The 18171-nt window shown below is 42.7% G+C and overlaps 1 protein-coding gene across 1 annotated transcript in view; it reads left to right on the top strand.

Moving 5' to 3' along the window:
• Dgkk (diacylglycerol kinase kappa) overlaps positions 1-15667 on the top strand; it is a 134132-nt gene extending 118465 nt beyond the window's left edge. The window contains exons 21-28 of the mRNA XM_078034871.1: positions 408-521; positions 861-995; positions 2121-2281; positions 2851-2992; positions 4065-4151; positions 7639-7749; positions 10912-11035; positions 11988-15667. Of these exons, the coding sequence (XP_077890997.1) occupies positions 408-521; positions 861-995; positions 2121-2281; positions 2851-2992; positions 4065-4151; positions 7639-7749; positions 10912-11035; positions 11988-12067 (954 nt within the window). The 3' untranslated portion in view covers positions 12068-15667. The remainder of the gene's footprint in view (positions 1-407; positions 522-860; positions 996-2120; positions 2282-2850; positions 2993-4064; positions 4152-7638; positions 7750-10911; positions 11036-11987) is intronic.
• The last annotated feature ends 2504 nt before the right edge of the window (positions 15668-18171 follow it).

Here is an 18171-nt window from a genome sequence, read left to right as displayed (position 1 = left end):
TGAAAGGGTCTCACTAGGATTCTTAAAGCCTCACTAAATTGCTGAGGCTGGCTTCAAACCTGCTATCTTCCTGCCTCAGATGCTGGGATTACAGGCATGTACCACCATGCCTGGCTAGGCTAATTACCATCCCAGAGCTGGCCTTGGGAATCTATGATGTTGGATTGGACAAGGTAGAAACTGGCTGTGAGTTATGATCTCAAAAGTGGATAAGAATTGCTGTGACCCAAGTGTCTTTTACTCAGATTGGCTTCCTCCCTTTATCCTTTCCCCTTTTAAGAATGCAGTTTTTCCACTTTTCTTGAACTAGAAAATGGTTAACAGGAGTCTTCAAAACACCCTTGTTTGTTATACACAAAGTGTACTTTCTCAAGGGTGGGAAATATAATCCATTTCTTCCTCCTTAGGAATATGATGCTCCTGCAATAGATGATGGAAAGCTGGAGGTAGTGGCAATCTTTGGTTCTGTGCAGATGGCCATGTCCCGTATCATCAACCTGCATCATCATCGCATTGCCCAGGTAGGCAGGGATTAGATGGGTACTAGAAAGGGGGTGAATTTTCCATCTGCAATCCTGGATGTGAGGGTAATCCCAGGAATTAACTAGGCATAAAAGTTTCAGGGTGAAGGAAACAGGTTATCTGGTAGGTACCAAGGTGCTGGCTGATATTGGAGATAGAGGTGGTAGAGACCAAAGGGGAAAAAAGCTCATAGGAAGTGGGTGTTTCTCCCTGGCATAATCTAATCCATATGTATGCTACGTCAGGTACACATTTAGGACATGATTGTGAGATTGTCAGATTGGTCTATAGGACTTGCTTCATTTTTCTCCCCTATTTCCTCTCCTGTTCTCTGACAGTGCCGTGAGTTGATGATAACTATTGATGGTGAAGAAGGTATCCCAGTGCAGGTGGATGGGGAGGCCTGGATCCAGAGGCCAGGTATTATCAAGATTAGATACAAGAATGCTGCCCAGATGCTGATGAGAGATCGGGTAAGAGGAGAGAGGCTCATCTTGGGCTCTCACACTACTTTATCGATCCATAGCTGTCACATGACTACTGAAAATTTCCAGTCAAATAGAATTTCTCAAAGAGCGGCCTGCATGGCCATTTCATCACAGTCACCTGGGATGCTGGTTATAAATGCATACTCCTGGGACCCATGCCAGGTCCACTGAACAGAATGGGGAACAGTGGTTCTCAGGAGCCTGCATTTATAAACAAGTTCCTGAAGACATTCTGATATATATTGACACTTGCAAACCACTGTCCCAAAGAGCAAGGCAAAGAGCTCTCTCCTGTAGTTTTAGACAAAATTATCCTCCAGTCTCCATTGCACAGAGAATCAAAGTTAGGCCTTAGATGGTAATAGAGAAATTTGCTCTTTCAACAATATATTTCATCTGCATTGATGGTCTTTAGCTTCATGTAAGATTCCTTAAAATGCTGCATTCATAAATATCACCGACTTCACCTAAATCTTCTAAAGCTACAAAGGAGTCATTATTGATTAGCTGTTCAGTGACAGGAGGCTGTCTTCCATCCTGACCTGCGAACAGGCCATAGAAACAGCAATAGAGGGGATAGGACATCTAATTTATAAGATGCCTACTTTGTGCTGGGTATTTTACATGTTTTGCCTCACATGCTACCCCCAAACAATCCTGAGATGGATACACTTATTTCCATTTCAGGAGGTTAAATAAATTGTTCATGGCCACATAACTGATAAATGACAGAAGCATGATTGAAAATTGGATTAAGTATGTCTGGCTCTAAACTCCATCACAAACATATTGCCTAGATTTGGCAAAGAAAAAAAAAGCATGAAATGAACTCTACTCTCTTATCTGTCATGATGCCCTTATATAGGACCTTCTGGAAGGCAGATATCTGATTCAAGACCAAACTAAAAGTGCCTAGTACAGAAGAGATGGTGAATAAAAGGATAGATAGATCTATAGACAGGTGTACTGGGGAATGCACAGAGGAGCCTCATTCCCCATTTACCTATTGTACCCACACGTTACCCACAAAGGTCAGACTCATAGACAGACCTGTCATGTACCCTCTTAGCTGCAGCAATCATTAGGATATGCCACTGTTTTCATCTCCAGGACTTTGAGAATTCAATGAAAACGTGGGCATGCAAGCATAGTGAAATTCAAGCTGCCCCTCAACCCCAGCTGGACTCCCAGGAATCTCATGATAGCCTCTCTGATGAGGAGTTTGCCCAGATGCAGCACTTAGCTCGGCTTGCAGAAAACCTCATTAGCAGGTAAGTGGACTGGCCTAGATACAAGGATGGGAGACTCAAGAAAGGATAGAGAGAAGCAGCCAATTTGTCTAATGGCTACTGGGGAGCCTGGCCTCAAGCATCTCACCTAGTGCTCAGAACATTGACTGACTCCCTGACAATCCATGGAGGAAATATTCTTTGTGCTTAGCAATAAACCAGCTTGGAAATTTCTCATTAGGCAGAGATGAATTTTGATGTCTTCCTGTTGCCCCAGACCCAAGAATACAAACAATGTTTATCCTCACCCTTAATTATCAGGAGGACCTTGGAGTTTCTGGAATAAGCTACTCTCCTTTATTTTAGTCTCCTACTCTACTCAAATTCCTAGTATCTTAATTCAGGTTAGCCAAAAGTGAATATGCAGAAAAGAGTAGAAACAGTTCCAAGCATCAGTGGCTCTCTAGAAAAGAGCAAACATAACAAAAGAGAATAAAAAGTCCAAATCTAGTACCTAGGATTTTCATTTCTCCCCTTATCCCAACCTATCAGCACCCCAGGCCAGAAGTCCTAAGTTCCCAGCTCATCCATCTGTCCTTGATTTATTATAGACTCAATGACCTCAGCAAGGTCCACCAGCATGTGTCTGTCCTCATGGATTCTGTGAATGCCAGTGCTACCATCCTGAATGATGTATTTTATGGCCAAGACAGTGGCAATGAGGCAGGTGCAGCTTCTTGTACTCCCATTGAGGTAAGGTCAAAGGGGGCAGATGAAGGAATGGGGTCAACCTAGATAGGAAAGGAGATGCAAAGGGAAGAAGAGCCAGAGGCTGGATATGAAGAAACTGGGCAAATTTATATGGCAGGAAACTGATGGATAGAGTGGACAGGAAGGCAGGCACGTCTTGACTCATTACAGGGTCAAGATGGCTGCTAGGGGAATCCCACAACAGATTTGATCAGCCTGAGAACTAGCCCTTTCTCCTGATGGCTATCCACCATACCAACCTCAGGGGAGAAACGGCCAATGAATGGAGAGGAACTTAGCCTTGGGCCTTCCTCATCCCATGTGGTTCCCTGTATAACTGAATCAAGGGACACCTGCAAGTGAAACCAAAGTTCCAAGGTGTTTTTGTTTTCTTCTTGAAGGAAAGGTCCAGATTAGACATTTATTTTAAATGTGCCATCCCATGGCTTTACCCACTTCCAGAAGATTTAAATGATAATTTTAAGAATTAACTTCAAGGCTGAGGATGTGGCTCAGTGGTAGAGCATTTGCCTAAACCATAAGAGGCCTTTGGTTTGATCCCAGCACAGAAAAAAAAGTTATTTTAGTGCTAAAAAAATGCCATATAATCAGGGTATGATGAAATGTGGGTTAACTATTTTGGGCCAGATCTTAGCCGGAAGAGCCCTGGAGACCAAGGCCTGGAATTTTGAGAAGAGAGATGATTGGACCTAATTCCACCTGCCATGAGAAAGATGGTTTTAGCCTAGGGACAAGTGGCCTCAAATTTACTCTCCGGTTTGCATATTTCATATTTTCCTGTACTACTGCACCCAGTCAATGATGCCAAAAGCCAAGTTGTGCTGTGCCACATTGTAGGGCACACCAATATAGCTGGCATCAGTTCTATGTGCTTAGTACCCATACTCTACTAGTTATGCCATATTTTGAATATTACTTTTTTTTTTTACCTACAGCCATGTCCTACTCTAGCCTACTTCTACCTTCCCAGAGAAGCCAGCTGCATGCTTACTAACCAACAACTCCTCTGTCTTTGTCCTTTCCCTTCTTTTCTTGTCCTTTCTTCTTCTCTTAGACTATAAGCAGAAATGACGCAGTAGATGTTACATTTAGTCTTAAAGGGCTCCACGATGACACCAAAGCTTTCCTGGATGAAAACTTGGTGAGTGCAGAGGGTTGGAGCATGGGAGGGCAAAACATGCTATCCAAAGATGGTCAGACTCTGTGCATTGTTCCAGGGCACAGGCAAGATGGGATCATTCTAAGCAGGTGCTTGCCTGGCAGTCTTTTCTGTGTCACCGGGAATTGTCATTGCTTGTGTTACTTCATGGGTTATGTTAATCCATAGAGACTACCATACCCTTGAAAGAAGGTCCCTCCCTCTCCTTTGACAAATGTCTCCTGGGTCCAGACCAGGTAAATCAAAAGTAGGGTATTCTCATCATACCTGATACAACTGCAGGAGAAAAGAGTGAGTTCTTCTGAGCTGCTCTGTGTCTCTCAAATTTCTATATATTTCTTTATTCATGTCGGAAGGCAATATGAAATGGTGGGAAAACTGGGGAGACTCGGGATTCAAATCCAAAATCTGCCACTTAGTAGTTCTATTCATTTCCAAAGCCTGTCACAACAAAGTACTAAGAACCAGGTGATTTAAAACAACAGAAACATCTTGTCTCTCGGTTCTGGAAGCCAGATGTCTAAAATCAAGGTTTTAGTAGATCTGTGCTCCCCTGAAACCTATAGAAGAATTCTTCCTTACCTCTTCTTAGCTTCTGGTGTTTTGCTGACAATCTTTGATGTTCCTCAGCTTGTAGATGCATCACTCTAATCTCTGTCTTCACATAGCAATTCCCCTGTGTGCCTGTCTTCATGTGACCATCTCCTTCTAAGGAGCCCGTTCATAATGGAATGGGGCCTACCTTATCCAGTATAACCTCAACCTAACCATTAATTACATCTGCAATCACCCTAACTCCATCTAGGGTATTAGGGTACTGGGACTTTAGACTCCAACATATCTTTGCTCGGGGACATAACTCAACCCATAATACTACCTGTGTAGAGTGACTTTGCATCTCTGGGTCTTTGTTTCCATATCAACAGGATATGAAGTGTAATCCCTACCTCCCTAGATTATTGTGAGAATCTAACAAGTTATTTTATCTCAAGTGCATGGCACAGAATAGTGGCTCAATAGATGGTAGCAGGTGGTGAGAGAGAAAAGAGATTGAGGCTCTGTTTGGGGGCTATAAGACTAGTTGCATGTTTCTCAGAATGCAAAACCCACGGGCACACTTGATGAGCGTGCTCTAATGAGGCAAGCGATCATGACCACCCCAACTTGAGGTCAGCTGCTAAGGCCCTGAGGCAGCTGCTCTGCCTGCCTCTCATCTAATTAAGGTTTATTTGAAGAAAGGCTTCTGAGTTGAAATTGCAAGAAGTATAACCACTTTCCCTTTTCATTTGCACATCTAATTGGCACACTGTGCAGGAGACAGAGTGGCTAAGGCAATCAGGGCAGGCTGTCCCAGCATCTGATCGCATCTGATCCCCAAGATAGGTTCTTTGAGCTTTAAACAACAGCAATAGAAGTACTTTACACATATAGACAGAATTCAGTGTTCTTGCTGTTTTGAACAGCAGGAAATATGAGATTCTGGCCTCTCATTGCTACTTAGGCTTTCTGGAGGCTCATGACCTGACAGGTGGTCTATACCAGCCTACAACCCAACTTGAGCATATCATACCATGGGGTGGAGGCCTCCAGAACACTTATAAGGTTCCCACTCCATAGGACCTCGTGAGGACCCACACACATACACATATATGCAAATGAGGCTAGAAAGCAAGCAGCAGTTAACCAAGAAAGAATATGTATCTCCAGAAAGGCTGTCATAGATGTGGGATAAAGACAAGATTTGTTTCATTTTTGTGTTATTCCTTCCCTTGAGGAAGGAGGGCAGTAAGCTGTATAGTGTTGGCAAGGAGATTGCGTTAACCAGCTTTTTGATGCTGTAACAAATAACCTAAGATAATAAACATATAAAGAGAAAAGGTTCATTTTGGCTTACAGTTTGGAAGTTTCATGATCAGCTGGCTCCATTGTTTGAGGACTGTGGCAAGATAGCACATCATGGCAGGGAGTGTATGGGAATAAAGATGTGTATTTTGTGACCAGGAATGAAAAAGAGAGAAAGAGGAGGGGCTGGGATCTAACTATCTTCTCCAAGGGCGGATGCCACTATTTCCTTTAAGGGCATGCTCCTAATGATCAGAAGACCTCCTGTTAGTCCCCACCTACTATAATTTCCTCCACTTCCCAACAGTGCCAAGCCACATTCCTAGCCATATCTAATTTTGAGACAAGGTCTCATTAATTTGCTTAGGGCCTTGCTAAATTGCTGAAGCTAGCTCTGAAATTGCAGTACTCCTGCTTCAGCTTCCCAAAGTCCTGCACCACTGGGCCCAGCTTCCAGCTCTACTTTTAATCTGGCATGTCTGTGGCTTCTTGCTGTGCAAGACCCTGTCTCAAAATTAGATATGGCTAGGGATGTGGCTAAATTGTTAAGTTCCCCTGGGTTCAATACCTTGAACCAAAATAAAAAAAAAATAGATGGCATGGTGGGCAGGAGAGGTGAGATCAGGTTAGGTGAACAAGTGACAAGTGTAGCTTAGCTCTGTCAGAGATGAATATATCAGCATGCTTCTGTGGCCCCAGATCATTATCTACTGGGGCAAGAATGATCGCACCTGTGTTGCTGGTCTAGCACTCAATTCTTCTGAATTGTAGATGGTCTCAAAAGAATTTATTTTATGTCTCCCAAGCACTGTAAGGAGTTCATCCTGGGGTGTTGGGGATTACTGTTAGCACTTAAGTTTGGTTTCCTGAGCCTATAGAACAAACCATCTGAAACTTTTTTTCTTAATTATCAAGAGCATAGGGGCTACAACAGTCTGGGGAGGCAGACCCTCTGCCAGGAAGGGAAAATCTGAGCCAGTCTCTCTCTAACCCACTCTCCTTGATACACAATATAGTTTTTAAATTACAGTAAGTGTGTAATAAAGATTCCCCCAACATCTGAGCACCCCATCTGCCCTTTCTGGTATAGGTTGTGGAGTATTGAATTAAACCAATGGGGGTTCTGTCTGGCTATGTGATTCTGAGCATTAAGGTTCTTTGAGTCTGCCTTCTCAACTATGAAATTGGAACCATGGTCCCTTGTAAGGTATTATAAGGTTATTGGGAAAGTGAAATGAAATTATGTATGCATAGTGCCTGACATAGACTCTGTGCTCAAAATTTGGCAGTTATTATTCAAGAGGACACTGGGAAGCTCCAGCAACTATAGGTTAAGAGTAGGACCCTTGTCCTTGACCCTAAGTTGTAGGGGAAGAATTGAGTGATATTGGACAAAAAGACTTTGCTTGCCAAATTGAGCATACCCAACTGCAGGGAGCGCCCCACCATTTGTTTGTTTCCTGGATCTTCCTGTTGAGAAAGAAAAGAGCTAATTGCCATCCAAAGGAGATAAAAGTTGTCTCCCAGTTGTCCCCCACTAGCAGGGACTGGGAGTACAGGAGAGGGCAAGGGTCTATGAAGGCAAGGTGCAAGGCTTTGGTCATTCATTGTTTTTCTTGGTCTCCAGCTAAGAAATGCTGAGGCTGAGGCCACGCTACAGAATGCCCTGGATGTCATGAGTCAGGAGTTTGAAAAGTTATCGGAGATCTACTGGATGACTCCAATCCTAGTTCCAGAGGTACGTAATGTAGGGAATGGACAATAAAGGGGTAGGGAATTCTTCCTTGGTGCTTTACCTTCCAGTGTGGGTCAGGACATGGTGGCTGATGCAGCAGGAGTCCAGCTTCAGCTTTAACAGAGCTTCCTCCTACCCATTTTCTCACCATAAGTGAAAGAATGAAACAGAAAACATGAAATGTAAGGTGACCATGGGGAAACAACAAGAAAGAAGAGCCACTCTATAGCAAGAGATGATCAGGAAGAAGAAAGATTGTTTTTTTTTTTCTATGTTGTTCTCATGGCTGCAGATTCCCCCTCCCTGCTCAGTTACCTATGCCAGGGCTGAACTTCATCTGATATGAACCAGCATGGCCATACCAGTTGTTCACAGACAACAACTATCATAATGGTTAGTTCATACTGAAGTTACTCTATGGCCAGTGTCCAGGCCATACTGGTAGTTAAATCTTCCAAATATAACCTCTCTTGCTGCTGAGAGAGCAGGCCCTCTCAGTGGCTCTCCTTAGCAGGTACATGGTTTAAAAGAAAATCAAGCATATTAGCAGTTGTTCAAATATAGTTGCAAGGATGTTGTCATGTTTTAACAACTCTGAACACTCTCTAAAGATTGAAAAATAGTCCCTTCTCATCAATTGAACGACCCAAAGATGTTCACCTGTCACAAGGTAAATTATTTTCTTTATGGTATGAAAAATTCCTCAAAACTTCCCTACAATAGAACCATTCATTTCAACCTGTTGGAATCCCAAGCCCCTCTATTCAGTATACCTGTTTTCTGTCTCATACACCAATTATATGCATGCGAGTGGTATATAGAGACACAGTACAATTTTGGAGGAAATGTATATACAAATTTATGGTTTTTTTTTTGTGTGTGTGTGTTTAACTGGGGATTGAACCCAGGAGCACTTAACCACAAAGTCACATACATCCCCAGCCCATTTTCTTTTCTTTTTTTTATTTTTCAATTTTCAGACAGGGCCTTGCAAAGTTGTTTAGGGCCTCACCAAGTTGCTGAGGCCAGCTTTGAGCTTGCAATCCTCCTGCCTCAGCCTCCAGAGTCACTGGGATTACAGGTGTGCGCCACTGCACCCACTTCCAATTCATGTATTAAAATATTTAATAACTTTCTCTAATGACCCTAGAACTTTCCGAGGCTGTCTGCACCTGATGCTTTTGATCAATAGATCTCTGGGGAAGGAAACATAATGTTAAGACAGCAAAGAAAGTAAACTTTTATTGCACTCCTGTTTTAGTCAGCTATTTTGCTTCTATGACTAAAAGACCTGACCAGAACAACCATAGAGGAGGAAAAGTTTATTTAAGGGATCACAGTTTCAGAGGTCTTAGTCCATAGAAGGTCAGTTCCATTCCTCAGGACTCAAGGTGAGGCAGAATATCATAGTGAAAGAGTGTGGCAGAGGGAAGCAGCTCACATGGTGATCAGTAAGCAGAGAAAGAGAGACTTCACTCTCCAGATACAAAATATATATCCCAAATCCATGCCCTAAATCAACCCCTTCCTCCAGCCACACCCCACCTGCCCCCATTTACCACTTGGTTAATCCATTTGGGTAGTAATTCACTGATGAGGTTAAGGCTTTCATGACCCAATCATTTCTCCTCTGAACCTTCTTGCATTGTCTCACACATGAGCTTTTGGGGGACACTTCACATCCAAACCATAAAAACCCCATTCTGTTATTACCCAGTTCAGCTCTATCTCACCAAGATTCTGATCTAGAAAATGCATTAGTTATTAAGAGAAATGAGACAAACACATCCCCTACCCTGAGATTCCAGTTTATATATGAGTCTTCCCAGCCTGAGACAAAAACTCTTTTCTGAGCTACAATATTTCCACAGAATAAAAGGCATGCTAGTGAACAACTGAATGGACAGAAAGAAAGCTAGGAAGATATTTTCTTATTCACTAGACACCAAACTTGCTCACCTTTAGGCCACAGAAGGTTCAGATCCACTTTGCTGGGGGAATAGCAGGATGAGAGACAGTTATTCATTGGGCTTCCCAAGATGTTGAATGAAGGGACATCCTTCTTTTCTGAAAGACAATTATTTGTTTGTTTTTTTTGTTTTGTTTTGGTACTGGGAATTGAACTCAGGGGCACTCAACCACTGAGCCATATCCCCAGCCCATTTTGTATTTTATTTAGAGACAGGGTCTCACTGAGTTGCTTAGGGCCTTGCTAAATTGCTGAGACTGGCTTTGAACTCACGATCCTCCTGCCTCAGCCTCCTGAGCTGCTGAGATTACATATGTGTGCCACTGCACCCAGCCTGAAAGATAATTCCGAAGGCTGGTGTGTATAACCAGGAGCAGTATTACAAGAGAGAGGGTAAGTGTGAGCCAAAGAGGAAGAAGAGGCCAGGTGAAACTCTGCTCCTAGTGGAGGGGATTGAAGACACAAATAGTCCCCAAAGGAAGGTAATCCCAAAGCTTCTTGAGATGTGTTTGGATGATTTTCTGTTAACAAAGTTACCCTCAGGGGGAAAAAGTTAACCTTGGAATGATGTTTTACTAAGACCAGTAGTAAAAGGAGCAAGAGACTAGGGGGCTGAGCAGGAATTAGAGTATATAGGATCTGCACAGCAGAGAACCCACATAACTAAGAGCTTTGTTTAGTGACCACTCTATATTCCAGGCAGGCAAGCAAGCAGGTGGCCTGGGAGGCATGATCTTCCCTATAGGAAGGTACGTGGTCAAGGAGTGAGTGGGCACTCATCCACTTCATGTCTGAAGGAAGGAGTACCTTTTTTTCCTAATACATGCAGAGGAGCTACATGAGCTAACAGTGGCCCTAGCAACCTCACCCTTCCAATCTCTAGCAACATGACCTCAAGTGACTTCTCTGAGACTCTGCTTCCTCATTTCTAATATAAATATAAGCAACCTTTGCCAGGTTGGGTGATTGACATGAGAACATTTACTGAAGTATCTAGCAAGACACTTGGCTTTTTGTAAAGATCAGTTCTTTTACTAGAGCATGTAACCGAGCTTGTCTCTCATACTTGGGGATAGAGAATAGAATTGCCTGCTTTCTGTAGCCATTCTTGTCCATCACATTGCCAGGCCCCTAGGAATTATTTCTGAATGTTAGGTGACTAATATTTTGACCTTCTTCTTGCTATGGTTTTCTAGGAAAAATCTTCAGATACTGATAGTAGAAGCCTCAGGTTGAAAATTAAGTTCCCCAAATTGGGGAAGAAGAAGCTAGAAGAAGAAGACAAGCCTAAATCAGGCCAAAGATTTTATGGTTTTATTGGTAAGTCTCTTCTACATGTATAAAGAACACAAAGACTTCCCTAGTTGCCTGGGTACCTCCCAGGGACTGGAAACCCCCATTCAAATTCACAGGCATAGTGATGATGGAGCCAGCTTGGAGCCAACTTTATATAATGCCAAGCAGACTTTTGGACATGGTGTGGGCTAGAAAATGATATGGGCAAGGGAAGAATCTGAGAAGGAGTGTTGCTGAGTAGCCTCTATGATATATATAGATCAAAAGAAAAATACCATCAGGTAGATGCTTTTTCTGCTTGACCCATTCCTAAGAGTCAAGAACAGGTTTTATGACCTATCTAAACACGTATTTCTCCTGTTTTGGTAAACGTTTCTGGAAATGAAAAATTTCTATAAATTTCATGCTTTGAATATTGGTTCCATCCCATGCTTCTTCATGATTGGTCTTAAGCATTGTTGAGATATCATTGAGACTCAAGGTTCTCTTAGAGTTATCACTTGTGTCAATTCAGTGATATCCACAGTCTCTCCTAAATTTGGGGCCTAAGTAACCTGCACTTGAGAGCTATATCAATAGCACACATTGAAAAACATGATTAGAGGGAAGCAGTTTGTTTTGTTTCTTTGAGGATCTGAGAGTTTGCACAGATGCCAAGAGAGATTTTCTTGGATTAAGCTGTATTTTCTCAGGTGTGGTCTAACTGGTCTGATTCCCTAAGAATCTGCCAGTTAGAAGACCATGGCATTTAAAAGTATTTCTGAAGACTCTGATGGAGTCTAGTCATGGAGTGGTTTCATAGGTGCATTCCATTTATGTTTGGCTCATATGGTCTCTGATGGTTCAGAGATAGTTGCTACAACAGAAGCAAACCAGTCTGTCTCATAACAGTCTCTTTTCTTTGGGGGATTCATACATTTGGGGCATCTGGCAAAGTACCAACCTCATAATTTCTATACTTATTTTTTCTCTGAAGGTAATTTGTGGCGTCGCAGATATCGTGAAGATGAAACAAAAAGTGACGATCCTCCAACACCATCAAGATCTCAGCTGTAGCTCTTGAAAGTTGGGAGGAGAACTCACACTACTTAGGACTCTACAAAAACTCTCAAAACCTCAATACAGGCTGGACTAAATTATTTCAGAACAAACATGAGCACCACCAAGAAAGACCCTCTAATTCTTTACACTTACACATTTTTCCTGGACTTAATCAGGTCTCCTTAGAGGTTTACATTTTCTCATTAGCCAAAGATTCTTGTTCCGAGTTGTCTTGTTCAGTTCTCCTTCTCTTTGTACATTTTGAGCAACTACAGTATTTATTGGGATAATTGCTTCATGAATGGCCTGGGATCTATATAGGATTCAAGGAAGTTCACCTCTTCATGGAGTCTGGGAATGGTTTCCTCTGACTAGCAGAGAAACTGGAGAAGCTGAGGTATGAATGAATGACACTCTAGGGAGATGAAGGGATGGGGCAGGACAGCCAGGCCTGGCTGTGTTTCTCCTTCAAACCCTGCCAAGTATAGCTTGAAACTGCAGGAGATCCATTCTAGTAGGCTTCTTAAAATGAGAACTAGGTCCCAGGGTCTTGTCCACTTGCCTGTTACAATAACTATGTGAAATCTTTCTGTGTTGATGTAGGAACCCCTCTCTCTCCCTCTCTCTTCTCTTCTTCTGTTCTTCCTCTCTCTCTTTCTCTCTCTCTCTCTTTCCCTTTCTCTCTCTCTCTCTCTCTTCCCCCTCTCTCTGCAAATCCTTTGTTTTTCCATGTGTGCATGTATGTCTTTGCACATGTCCAGGTGGTGCTCTGGTGGCTGGGTGGGCCCATTGGTTGGAACTCACCACTCATGGCAACCGTATAGGCTCCCCTCCTACTGCCTTGATCCTAGCCTGCATGCCTCCACGGAGTGTCTGCCTGCATTCTTGCTGGATTTTTTAACTAGATGTTTTGCCGCTGTGCTGCAGTATAGATTATATAGAGACATAAAGATGTAAATATACATATATATATTTTTAAGAACTGAAAATACAACTCGACCTCTAAGTGACCCTCTAATTTATTGTGCTAACCCAGGAATCCCACCCCACCACCCATTACTCTACACACACATACATCTCTACCAACTGCCCTAGTTCTTGGTGGAGCTTCTAATCTTTTGGTGCATTTTTAACGTCTTAGAAGTAGCTGGGATCTACCTGTGGTCCAGCTGATTCTGACGTCCCCTTAAAATTCTGAGCCAGGCCACAGAAAGGGGAACAAAAACATCAATGCCCTGGAGAAGGGGCTAAGCTGGCATGCTGCCTTTTTTGCTCTATTTGTCCTAGACTTTACATCAGCAACTGCCCCAACCTGTGCTGTCCCCTTCCCCAATCAAAAGATGACATGGAGCAACCAGACCTAGAGCTCTGTGACTTAGATGTCTTAGCTATAGACTATCTGACAATCTAGTCGCAGCCTAGGCCCTTCCCCTCAAATTCTCTCTTGGCCTGAATCTTCTGGACAGGCTGTCAGGTCAGTCCCCAAATCACCTTCAGATCTTCCCATCTTGTCTCTTTCCTTGAGTACAAGAGGGACATTCAGAGTGACCAGAATGAACATGGGCCTGGGGAAATGAAGGCTAAAAGCCTCTGCTTCCTCATGGTTCTTTTTCCAAATTCTTCATAAAATATAAACTTTCCCTAGATTGCTCCAAATCCTTAATTCAATTTTTTTTAAAGTCTGTTCCCATTCATACAAATCTAATCAAATCCCGGTGCCCAGAGAGATTTTCTCTGCCCTGCCTCTCATCCCCACCCCACCCTAAATTCACACCTTTAGGTAAGTATCCCTCCCCACTTATCAAGATCAATCCAGAAAACTGGCTTTTCCCCACTTCTCATACCAACTTAGCGTGCTCAATTACCTGACTCAGTCCAATGGCTGGTTCATCGAGGTGCACAATCCAAACTCTAAGCACTGGTTCTCTACTTTAGAACTCCACCAGCCTAACCCACTGAAACCAGCCACCTGTGTTCCACCTCTGCGGGGGTGAGGAGAAAAATACTAACAAGGGGATAGTCCCCAAATGTCTGATTGCTGTGCCAAACAAACAAAAAAGTCCTAGCTCTACAACTAGAGAAGAAAGTCAATGGAAAATGATGACAGAAACCTAAAACCTACTGAGGCGTCAGAATGTATCGTATGTATTCAGGTGGAGAGTGTGTCATTGTGTGTCGTTGCTGTGACACTGGCTTTGTGTCACCCTTTCTTCCCAGGAGGAGGTGTCAGATCCAATCAGAAGGGTCATCATTGCAGGCCATCTTAGCTCCTCCTTGGCTGAGTGAATTGACACCTGTGTACACACTCACATAGTTGGGAACTGAGTTGTATTTTTTTGCAGGAGAGTCTTTTCAAAATGGAAAAATTTCTGAATGACCAAAATTAAGGAAACAGAAGAAAATACTGGGAAAGTGTAGCCTTATCTTGGCAACGACTAAGCAGGGCTATCTCTTGTAATTATTTTTATCACTAATAATAGTCAACTGTAATAGGACTCCATCTCTTGTGCTTACTTTGCTGAAGTGCTATAGATCTTTGTAAAGTGTGCTGCTGCTGTTGCTCTGTTTTCCCATCTGGATTCCCTTTCATCCACCCTGTCCTCCCACCCTGAGTCAGAAAGATATTGAATGAAACAACCAGGATTGGGAGCTAAAGCCCAATATGGAGCAGAACTGATATATGATGGGGGTCCAAGAGCAGGTGTGGCTTGTGAGGTCATTTAAGATTCCTCCTAAAGTGACTTAGTTAACAGTTAGTGAGACAGCTTTGGAAGCATCTGTTCTTGCAGTACTTTGGGGTGGGGGGAATGAGTGATCCCTCTCTCAAGGGAATTGTCTTAGCTCCTGAAGGTATAAGCTCCTTTCAGAATGAGATTAACCACTTGCAGGAATACAATTGCTCAGGTGGTGGGACCAGACACCAAATATGCATCTCAATTATGTTCAGAAATCATTAGGAGCCAAAGCTCTGAAGTATGGTTGTATCTTTGGTAGCACTTTCTGAAAATCGTATGAGGTGGGTAAGTGAGGAGAACAGTATGGGGGGGAGGCCAAATAGATTTGAGCCATCACCAACTTCTTCTGGTATCAGGACTAAGGAGTTCAGCAGCTATCCAAAAAAAGGGCCCTCTAGGATAGGGCAAAGGAATAGTAAGGAAGAGATTTTCAATTTAATAAAAAGTTTGGCCAGAAGAAACAGTTGGGATCAACATAGACTTCCCTCAGGATGCAAATGGAAGGATTTTAGTTTCAAAAGAGATAGACAGGAATACCAAAGCTACCAAACCCATTCGCACCATTCCATCCTATAAGGGACCTTGATTGGCTATATGGTTTGTGGAATTGCATTTGTCTATTTGTATGTTAACCTGTGATCCATTGTGGTCTTCTGTGTTTTTGTTTTCTCAGAGGCCCCTGCAATTAAGCAGCAGGGCCAGGGACTGGTTGGGGGAGGAAGCTGGGATAGTCATGAGTAAAAGGGAAAAAAAGCAGAAAGAAAAGGTTCCATGAAAGTGTGCTTATTCTTCTTCCCCCCAAAAATGGAACACCAGTCCTCAAAGTTAATAAAGTATTGCTTCTTAAAATATTTTAATAAACGAATAAATATAATCAACACCAGTGCCTCGTTATTTACCGACGCATGGTGGGGGGTGCGTGGTGATGGAAGTGGAGTGTGAATTTGGGAGGTCCTTCATGCTCTAGAGAAGCCCCGTGCTGGTCAGGATGACAGGTGAGGGCAGGCAGGGGCAACACAGACTGAAACTGGCCATCAGGGTTGATCATAATACTATAAAAGGGCTGCTGAAAAGAATTCTACAACCTAGTTACAATGCAAAACAATTCTCTGGGGAAATACATGCCATTATAATTGTTCTAGAAGTCAGTTGACTTCGGGATACAGATCTCAATAAAATGAATTAGTTACTGGAGAGGTGGAATTCGATGAAGGAGGACTGGGGGACTTCTTAGATGCTAAATAGAGGCATAAAGCACCTTTCAAAATTTACACAGGCCAGGCAGAGTGGCACCTGTAATCCCTGCAGCTCTGAAGCCTGAACCAGGAGGACCATGAGTTCAAAGCCAGCCTCCATGACTTAGCGAGGCCCGAGACAACTCAGCAAGACTCTGATCTACATAAAATATAAGAACGGGCTAGGGGTGTGGCTCAGTGGTTAAGCACCCTTGGGCTCAATCCCCAGTACTAAAAACAAAAACTTTCACAGTACAATCTGTTCTCCAAACACAAACATCACACACTCCTCTCCCTTCTAGAAGTATTTGAAGTAGTGTCAAGAGAGAAGAATTGTCTCCGGAGAAGAGTTCGAGGAGTTCCCTGAGGAGTTTCTTGGCATACACATTGGAAAAGAACTTCAGCATGAACCAGACAAAGGCATAGAGGGAGGTTTATTTAGAAAGGTAGATACACATTCAAAGGAGAATGGGCTCTCTCAAGAGAAAGCAGCCTTGACTTGGGGTGGGGGTCCAATATTTACAGAAGGGGCCAGACTAGATAGAGGTGGATGCCTCAATTTCATGCCAATTTTCCCTGTACTTGCGCATATCCCACTCATTTTCCAAGGGCTTGAGCCAACATGTACAAATGGCTTTTGGCATCTCAATGGCTTGTGGGCGTTTCTTTTAAGATTCAGTATGTTTCTTTCTTTATACTAAATCTCTATCACAGTAGGAAGTGGTATTCCATTCAGATCCCAATTTGGTTTAGCCTAGCATGGAAATATTTAAAATTTCTGCCCTACTAACAGTGGCCTGGGGGAGCCAGGTATTAGTCATATTTAATAGGTAGGCATCTAAGGCTATTCTAGACCAGGATCCCACAGCATGCTACACCAGGGTGAGAATGCAAACCTTCTAAATCTCTGACTTTCCAAATATGAAAACTTGTTTAGAGACAAAACTTCTGTGACATTGAGGACAGTGTACTCTCACAAAACAACATTTTTAGGCTTTATGAGAGAAACAACTCACCAGGATGGGCTATGTGATCCATGTTTATAATTTTGTACAGCAACTGATAGGCTAGTGAAGCACTATCAGAGCTGAATCGGAAGGGGGTACTGGGGATTGAATCCAGGGGTGCTTTGCCACTGAGCCACATCCTCGGCCATTTTTATCTTTAATTCTGTGACAGGGTCTTGCTAAATTGCTTAGGGCCTCACTAAGTTGCTGAGGTTGGCCTCAAACTTGTGATCCTCCTGTCTCAGCCTTCCGAGTTGGTAGGATTACAGGCATGTGCCACCACACCCAGCTCAGATTTAAAATTTAAGCCTATGCTTTCAAATTATCATACAATAAAATTATCTTTTTTTCGTGTAGGGTTTAGTCAATTTTAACACGTGTAGAGATTTATGTAACCATTATCGATATCAGCATATGGAACAGTTTCCACTGCCTCATGAATCTCCTTCACATTATTCCTTTATAGTTACACCTTAACCCTACCCCTAAACACCAATCTACTTTTTATCACTACAAGTTTGTACTTTCAGGAATGTCATGGGATATATATCCTTTTGAGACAGTTTTCTTTAACTCAGCTACCCTTTCAGAGAAGAGAGAGAGAGAGAGAATTTGTTTTTTAAACTTTTTTTTAAGAGAGAGAGAATTTTAATATTTATTTTTAGTTTTTGGCAGACACAACATCTTTGTTGGTATGTGGTGCTGAGGATCGAACCCGGGCGGTACGCATGCCAGGCCAGCGTGCTACCGCTTGAGCCACATCCCCAGCCCCGAGAGAGAATTTTTTTAATATTTATTTTTCAGTTTTTGGTGGACACAACATCTTTATTTTTATGTGGTGCTGAGGATCGAACCCAGTGCCCTGTGTCTGCCGGGCAAGCACATTACTGCTTGAGCCACATCCCCAGCTCCAGTTTGTTCCTTTTATAGCTGACTAGCATTCCACTATATGGATCCACGTATCTGTTTATCCATTTTCTCACTGAAGATCTTTGAAGTATTTCCAGTTTCTTTGACCAATTGATTTAGTAATGTGATTTGATTCCCTGGGTTTGATTCCCAGTTCAACAATAACAAAAAAAGAGAAATAAAAGTGCTATTTTCCAAGCATTACTATTATTTTTCTGTTATTGATTTCTACT

This window comes from Ictidomys tridecemlineatus, chromosome X (assembly GCF_052094955.1).
Source record: "Ictidomys tridecemlineatus isolate mIctTri1 chromosome X, mIctTri1.hap1, whole genome shotgun sequence".
Classification (NCBI taxonomy): Eukaryota; Metazoa; Chordata; class Mammalia; order Rodentia; family Sciuridae; genus Ictidomys; species Ictidomys tridecemlineatus.
This window is presented reverse-complemented; position numbering and strand designations above follow the sequence as displayed.